The 8,188-nt window shown below is 52.5% G+C and overlaps 1 protein-coding gene across 4 annotated transcripts in view; it reads left to right on the forward strand.

Annotated features, from left to right (window-relative positions):
* KSR1 (kinase suppressor of ras 1) overlaps window positions 1–4,897 on the forward strand; it is a 53,755-nt gene extending 48,858 nt beyond the window's left edge. For all 4 annotated transcript variants that reach the window (XM_027698737.1, XM_027698739.1, XM_027698738.1 and 1 more), the window contains one exon: window positions 1,570–4,897. In XM_027698737.1, coding sequence (XP_027554538.1) covers window positions 1,570–1,648 — 79 coding nt within the window. In that variant the 3' untranslated portion in view covers window positions 1,649–4,897. The remainder of the gene's footprint in view (window positions 1–1,569) is intronic.
* Window positions 4,898–8,188: the final 3,291 nt, after the last annotated feature.

The raw sequence follows: 8,188 nt of genomic DNA on the forward strand, positions 1-8,188 counted from the left end.
CAGCCTGGTCAAAGCTTTGCAATGTGTAGTTCTCAAGAGCTTGCTTTAAATAACTGAAAACTAACTCTCATGGTGACTTTTTCCCTTCCCTCCCATATTTCTTTGTAGGTTGTAGCTACTGGTGCAATAACGGGCTCCACCTTGCATGCTTCCATGTGTCGTATCCTAACCAGCAACTTGGACAATCACCTTCCATTAAAAAAGCAAAAACAAACCACGAAATTAACCCATGGACATAATCAACACTTTATCCGAGTTCTCCTTTCTGCCTTTGCTTGGTGTGGGCTGTTTGCTTCAATAACCACTCCTGTCTGCGAGACCTTCCTGCCTAACACCGCGGCCTCCTCTCCCTCTGGAGCGTTCCAGGAGCCTGGGACTCCCCTGGGAAGGTGCAGGGACCTGCCCTGCCTGACCAGGTGCCCGTGCCAGCCAGGGCTGGGTGTCCTGCCTGGGGGTTCAGGGCTGCCCTCACTCTGTGGGTCCCAGTCCTGCTGAGGCTGCGCCGTGTCCTCAGTGCTGGGGCTTTGTGGCTGAAGGTGACAGGGACACTGTCGTGGCACAGCCAGGACTGAACCTCCACCTGCAAACCAGCAGGAGCTGAGGGCTGGGGGGGCAGCACTGCAGCCAGGGCCAGTTCTTGAGTGGGAAGAAGGATGGTCCTTGCTCCACTTGGAGCAGCTGACAGTCCTTAGCCCACCGGGAGCAGGCCATGGGCAGTGTCCAGAACAGGCCCCTGTGGCTCAGCTGGGATCAGCTAATGCTGTGTAAAAGAGGAGGAAAGCCCTTCAGCTCCTCCTCCCCTCGCAGATGTAGTGTTTGGACTGTTATGGTTTGCTCCTGTTTACATCCCCTGGGCAGCAGGACGACTCTGGTGGGGGCTTGGCAGAGTCACAGGTACCACAGCAAACACGTGCCTTTCAGAAAAGGTCTTTTTTCACTGCTTTGGAGGGGACAGGACAGGGGCAGAGGAGAACATGCACTAAGAGCCAGCAGGGTTTCTGCTGTCTGAGGACAAACACCCACATCCACTCCCTGAGTCTCCTCCGTGCCCAGGCCGTGCTCTGCTGCCACCCCCCCAGGGAAGGCTCTGAGCTCCAAGTGCTTCTGGCTCTGTCAACAGCATAAGAGCAAGGGGAGAGACACCTTTATGCACCTTTACAGAGGAGCAAAGGGGTTTGGGTTTGTTCTGTTGGGCTTTTTTAACCTATTCATGTACCTTGTCAAACCCCCCTTTCTCTTACAAAGAGAATTCTGTCAGTTTTTGATTCCCTTCTACTTCAATGGAACCAAGTGTTCCCTGAAAACCAGTGTCAGGCTTCCCCCCACTATGGGTACCTGGGAAAATCTCCTGTTCCTCCTGCCTGAGCAAATCAGATTGTCTGTGTTTCTTCCCACTGATGGGGTTCACATGAATAACTTCATGTGTTTGCTGCTTAATTACTTGAGCCTCATTTGGGTGGTACGAGAGCAGAACCGAACCTATTTCAGCTCCTTGGGCTGTAGCTTTAAGAAGAATTATCAGTAACACTTTCCCCCTTCCCTTCTCCTCTCCCTCCCCACTCTCTGCAGCATTAACAGTAGCAAAGTTGTCCTGCGTTTTGAAAGATTTGGCTTGGGGATCCTGGAGCCGAGTAACCCAAAGCTGTAGCCCGGTGTCCTTGTGACCTGGTTCTGCTCCCACACAGCACCAGAACCCCTCAGTGGCTCCTCCGTGCCGAGGCTGGTGCAGCCCCTCTGAAGACCATCAGCTCAGCCCCGTGTCCTGCCTGAGCACCAGCAGTTATTTAAACAATGTTTACATGATACTTTTGTGTGAACTATATTTTTTTAAACATAATAAACACTGAATCAAGTTTAACTACAGCCATTCTCAAATAGCACTGAGATAGAAGAACAGTTCCTGGTTCCTCCTTGTGTCTGTGGTCAGTAGGAGCCACGCTCTGCCTTGGGAGCTGTGGGTTCCCTGAGCAGTGGGACAGTGGCTGCACAGCAGCGACGTGGCTCCTACGAGGCACTGGCCCCCAGAGGGGGGTTTTCCTTCCTGAAGGTAAAGCCCAACCTGCTGCACTGGGACCTGCCCAAAGCAGTCCCTGAGCCCTGAGGTCTGTTTGAGCAGGGCTGGTCCAGCTCTGGGTCACCCTGAACTCAGCACAGATGTCCTGCTGCAGGAGTGCTGCCCTGGGGTTTGGCTCAGTCAGTGACTCAAGTGCTCTTCTCCACAGAACTCACACTAAAACCTGCTCCTTCTCATACAATCCCAGAGGAACTGAGACTTGCTGGCCTTTAAAATTAAACCCATGACACGTCACAGCTCTGCACAGGGGGCAAATTCTTCTTTTGAAATTTAGGCACAAGTTCCAGTCCCCTAAAGTTGTGGCATTTCTGGAAACATAACACTGTCCAACAGCCTCGACCTTTCCAGCCCCATCACTAGAAGAAAAGACATTTTCCAGAGCTGCAGGGTGACGTGGGACCCCAAAGAGAATTGAATCAGATAATGGGACTCACTTTCAGAATCATCTTATAAGCTCTTGGGCAAAGAAACAGGGCATCGAGTGGATCTGTCACATCCCTGATCACCCACAAGCCTCTGGGAAGATTGAGAGGTAGAATGGGCTGTTACAGACTATGTTAAGACATGGAAGCATTGGGAGGCAAATTTAGCTGAAGCCACTTGGCTGGTCAACACCAGGGGATCTGCCAACCGCCCTGGTCCTGCCCAAACAAAACCCCTACACACTATGGGAGGAGAAAAGGTCCCCATCCTATACACAGGGAAGTGGGGGGGAAGTCAGTGTGGGTTTCTCCTCCCATGGGGAAGGGCAAACCCATCTGTGGGATTGTCTTTGCTCAGGGACCAGGGTGTACCTGGCAAGAGAGACAGGAAAAGGGAAAAGCTGCCCTAAATAATGCATTGAGTCAGGCCTTGATGCACCGAGCTTGGTAAGAGCTTCAGAGTCATTGCACATACACAGTGTTGCCACCACCTACCATCAGTCCCATTTAAACCTGCAAGCTCTTTGTGAAAATACAGGACTCCAGCAGTTGTTTTGGGTAAAAAACAACAGAAATCTTGCAACCAGGAAGGGTCTGGAGGCCCTGCCCCAGTCCAACAGCTCAGACTTGTTTCAAAGGTTTGTTTTAGGACCAAAAAAAACAGCCCCCCCTCCAGTGCACAGTGTGGGGGTTATGGAGCCAGTGACCACACTGAGGTGATGGATTCATCATCCTCTTGCCAATTAACTGCAGTCTCTCTTACCAGAGGCTCCCTCGTGCTTCCCATCCATGTTCCTCAGCTTCTGTGGGAGGACCCCCAGTGCCCCACAACCGTTCGGGCCCTTCTTGTCTGTGCAGCCCTGGGTTTGCTGAGACAGGTCCTTGGGGCTCCCTGGGACTCCCCAGATTTCATTTCTCCAACTGCAGCAGCTCATTGCACCCCCCAGGTCCCTTCCCCACCATCACAAGGATTTCACCTGAGGCTCGGGAAGGGAAGCTCTAAAATCCTGTGGGCAGCCAAAGTGCCAGCCCTCGGTTCAGCTGCCTTGTGTGGGGAACTAAGTGGCACAAAACCTGAGTTCTGTTGAGCAGAGACCTTCACTCCTGTGTGTCAGCTGTAGCCTCTTCCAAGTGTTTTGACAGAGACTTTTGAAATGTGTCTTGGATATAAAAGAGAAATGGGTTTGGCATGGCCAGGTGTGGCCTTGCAGTCCTCTCTGCCCCCCTTCCTCTCCCCTGGTAAAGGCAAATCAAGCCCCTCCTGGCACAGCAGCTTCACCTGCACCCTCGGGCTCTGCAGGACTCGCTACTGTTTGTTTTCTCTCGGTAATTGTGTCAGCAGCTTTAAGCAGAGGTTGTTTTCCCACAAGTGCTGCTGAAATTCCAGCAGCACAGCACGAACCCAAAGCAGGGGGTGCTGCCTCTCGGCTGGAACCCCCCGGGGGCTTCCTACAGCCTGGCCCTGTGCAGCCCCTGGGCTCAGTCCGTGTCTCTGGACACCCAGGATGTTCCAGCTGGGGACACCCAGGATGTTCCAGCTGGGAACTCTGTGTGTGCTCAGGTTCTGTCTCGGGGGCCGGGCTGGGGAAGCAGAGCCAGCACTGGGTGTGCAGCCAGGTTGAAACAAAGAATTAAAAAACCCAACAGACTGTCACCATTTGTCCTTCCTGCCACTGCCCTCACGTGCAGTTCAAACCCTGGCTGTGGGGACCCTTCCTGCCCCTCTGTGCCCCAGGTCAGTGTGCTGGATACTGGGACTGTCCCCCCGAGCTGGGAACGTGCCCTGCTGCAGTCCTGGGCACGGGGGGTTGTTCAAAACCTGCCTCTGACAGAATTTGGCATTCTAATCTGACCTGGCCTGGGTGGTGTGTGGAACTCCCATCAATTGCCCTTAAACACAAAGCCCAGCCCCTGGTCCCAGTGCAGCCCAGAGCACAGACCAGTTCCTGTCTCTGGGGTTTTGTTTCAGTCAGTGGCACTGGGCTGAGCCACCACAGGGCTCTGCCATCCCTCAGCAAACCAAGCCAGTCCCTGGGTTGTGTTCCTGTCACACGTCCTGTCCCCTCCCCCTGGAGCTGTGACAATGCTGCTACAGGAGCCACACGTCAGTAGTGAATGTAAATGGTCTGTAACATGGTGAACATGGACACGTTTTCTTTTCAAATGTGATGTAAACTTTGTACAGTACAAAATTTTTTTTTATATTTTCTATGAACTGAGTGTCTTCCAGAATTGCTATTAAATTAATTACAAATTGTTAGGATTAACAACAGTTTCTGTATTAGTTTATGCAACCAGCAAAAAAAAAAAAAGGAAAAAAACCCTAAGAGTGCACTCTATGCTACTGGAATTCTGGATATGTAGGAATCTTTTCAGTGAATAAATCTTTGCTCTGGATAAAGTGAGCGTTCCTGAGTCGTGGTTTGACCTCTCCCTGCCCATCTCCTTGCAGCTGAAGCAGAAGAGGAGCAGATTCCCACAGTGACCCCCCAACACCGAGTGTGGTGTCAGCACAGGGAGGTCACTGGAGCTGTCCCCACTGAGCTCCTTCACCCTCTGCTGCTGCAGCAGAAGGGGATTCCTGGCATTTCCCACTCCCTTTGCCACCCCACCATGAGCCACATCATTACATGGTTAATAAAGCTGCCATTTAGTTTTCCTGACGCACTGAACTATTTGAGCAGCTGCCCCACACACACTCGAGGCCGTTCTGGGACCCCCAGCACCTTCCCCCTCCTTTGCACAAGGTCCTGCCCCCACCTTCCCACCTGCAGAGCGGGGCAAAGCTCTGCCAGCCAGACCCTGCTCTGTACTGCAAGTGCCATTGCCGGGTGTTAATTAATCCCAGGAACGTTCTGCTGCTGCCAAAGGCTTTGTGTGGGAATAAGGATGGCATTGTGCTGTCCTGCCGGGAATGGCTGAGGCATCATAAAAGCACTACTTTACAGGTCACCCATTTTATCTACATCTCTCATATGCAAGCAATAAAAAGCTTAAGATAAACTGAGCTTTGTTGTCTTTCATAAAGAATAATTTAGTTCTCAATTAAACTTGAAGGGCAGAGGTGTTGGATTTAAAAAATCAAAACACACAGGCTCCCATCCCCAAGCACGAAGGTTCTGCCCCAGCTGCGACCCAGAGCAGTTTGATGTTTACTGGCCCATGGCTGTACCCCAGAACTGCCCTGGGTTATCCAAGGCACCGACAGAGTGAGGGCCTTCCACTCTGAGAGAGCCCCTGGAACTGGGAACACGAGCAGCCAACAACCACAGCCCAAGGGAGTTGTGGAGCAAAAGGGATCCTCCAGCCTGTGCCAGCTGCACCATAATGCTCAAGGGCACTTTAAACCTTCCAACCAGCCCTGCTGGGTGCTCGACACACCAAACACCTCAGAAATGGGGGTTCACTCAAAGGAGGCACCAAATAACCCACAAAGCTCAGGCTTCAAACCAACTGACTGGAGCAGAATCCAGGACAGCCAGACACAAACACAGCCCAGCCTCCTCCTCAGAGGGCAGCCTGCTCCTCTCCCCCAAGGCAGCAGCTCCAGCCCTCTCAGCCCAGCCCTGGCTCCCAGCAGGGGAACTGGGGCAGGGGAGACTCCCTCCCACCCAGAGCAGAACCCCTTTGCACATGGACAATATAACACAGCATTGCCAGGAAAAAGAACGCTAAAAAAAGAAAAAGCCTTTGACCTACCTGACCTTATTGTGCCTCCCGGGTCCCAGAGCTCACTGGCCTTGCACCTCATCCCAGCACAGCCATTTTCTGCCAGGCTCTGTGGGACAGAGCCCATCCCAGCTGCCCCTCATCAGCCCTCAGCTCTCCCTCATGAGCCTCACCTGTCCCTCATGAGCCTCACCTGTCCCTCGTGAGCTTCACCTGCCCCTCATCAGCCTCACCTCCCCCTCATGAGCCTCACCTCCCCCTCATGAGCCTCACCTGTCCCTCATGAGCCCTCAGCTCTCCCTCATGAGCCTCACCTGTCCCTTTTCTCTCTGCCTGGCAGGGGCTGACCCACTGCCCCTTCCTGGCCCCACCAGCCCCAGGTTTCCTGTGTTCCCTCTGACACAAGACCCAACCTGTCACTTCCCTGGACTCATGGATCCTGTCCATATGTTCCATTCCTTTTCCTCAAGTTAATAAATGTTGCTAAAACCAGGTTAGAAGTACATACACCCATGTTAGGCTGCTCCCCAAACCTCAGGAACGTGCCCTGTGCACTCTGGCATGGAGGGCAGCCAGCAGTGTCCCTGCACTGCCAGCCCAGTGCCACCCCAGCCATCCCAGGGACAGGGACCTGCCAGCCCAGCTGCCCCAGTCCAGCCCAGCTGCCCCAGTTCACCCCTGAACCAAAAGCAGGTACAGAACCAGGCCAAGAACAAGCAGGTCTGTCAGCACCTCCGTGCCCTGGCACACAGCCTGTTCTGGGTGCTGAATTCCCACAAAGCCATGGAAGTTGGGCTTCAGTGGTAATGACATCAGGCACTAATTGCTTCAGAAGGTGTTAATCTGTAACTCCCAGCCAGGTCCCAACCCAATGAGGTGCACAACCACCCCAGTGATTCTCAGCCAGCCCAGTCCCTCTGCTCACATGCTCAGCCCCTGCACTGGACACTCTGTAACCACAGAACAGGCTGTTGGATCATTTCAGCATTTTAAAAGGTATATTTTGTATCTGGTTTCTTACATGAAATTTCAGTTTTTATCTTGGAATAGAATAATTATCCACTGACCTTCACCTCTGCCCTTTATCATCTCCGTTTATTTCTGTAGCAAAAGCAATTACACCCAGCCTCAGATCCGTGCTGGGACTGACGTTAACCTACAGCTGGGACCAGTTAAAAAAATTCACAAAGAATTAAAGCAGATCTCTGCTTTTCTTAGTCCTTTCCTTTAACTGCCTCCTCACCTCTCTGCAAGTGGTAAAGTTTTGCAATGGTGGAATTAAGATGAAAAGGTCCCCCAATAAAACTTGCCTTAGAATACATAAATGTAAAGTTGTGCAGCTTCTGAGCTGACTTCAACATTTGAGCCTCTTGCTTGGACCTGTCTGAGGTCCAGGAAGGAACAGACCCTTCCAGTGGTGTCCCACACCTTCAGGACAGGTGTCACTGAGGGCACCCCAGTCTGCTCTCAGCCTGGTACAAACAGGGGGACTTTTTTTCCCTGAGCTTCTGACCCTCCAAACGAAAGTGCACTGTGTCCTGTTCCCACAAACAAGCCTCTATAAAGGGTTGTGGTGATGTGCTGAAGGAAGAGATTTCTTTGAAAAGACACCTGAGACACCAATCCTGGCACAGGAGTTCCCCTATTTAGCCATGTGCATGGAAGATGGGCTGTGCAGTGCTGCTCCCCCCAGACAGGCCCGGGTGCATTCACGCTCCCCAGTTTGGAACTCCTCCCCTCTGTTTCCTGCTTTTGCTGGACTCCTGTGAATGAATCCAGGGCTCACAAACCCAGGGCTCATGGAGAACTTCCTTAAGGTAAAGTGCAATTACCCTGTTCCATTTCCATCCCACCCCACAAACCTAAACCCAGAACACATCAATTCAGGTATGAAATGACACTGGAGTGTGTGCATTCAGTGCCCATCAGGGCTCCCTACCTGCCAGGAACCTCCTCTGTCCTTCCTCTCTGTTGCTGTTCTCTGACACCTCCTGCTCTCTGCCATCACTGTCCATGTCCTCCC

The sequence above is a fragment of the Neopelma chrysocephalum genome, unplaced genomic scaffold, assembly GCF_003984885.1.
Source record: "Neopelma chrysocephalum unplaced genomic scaffold, ASM398488v2 Primary Assembly neopelma1_132, whole genome shotgun sequence".
Lineage (NCBI taxonomy): Eukaryota > Metazoa > Chordata > Aves > Passeriformes > Pipridae > Neopelma > Neopelma chrysocephalum.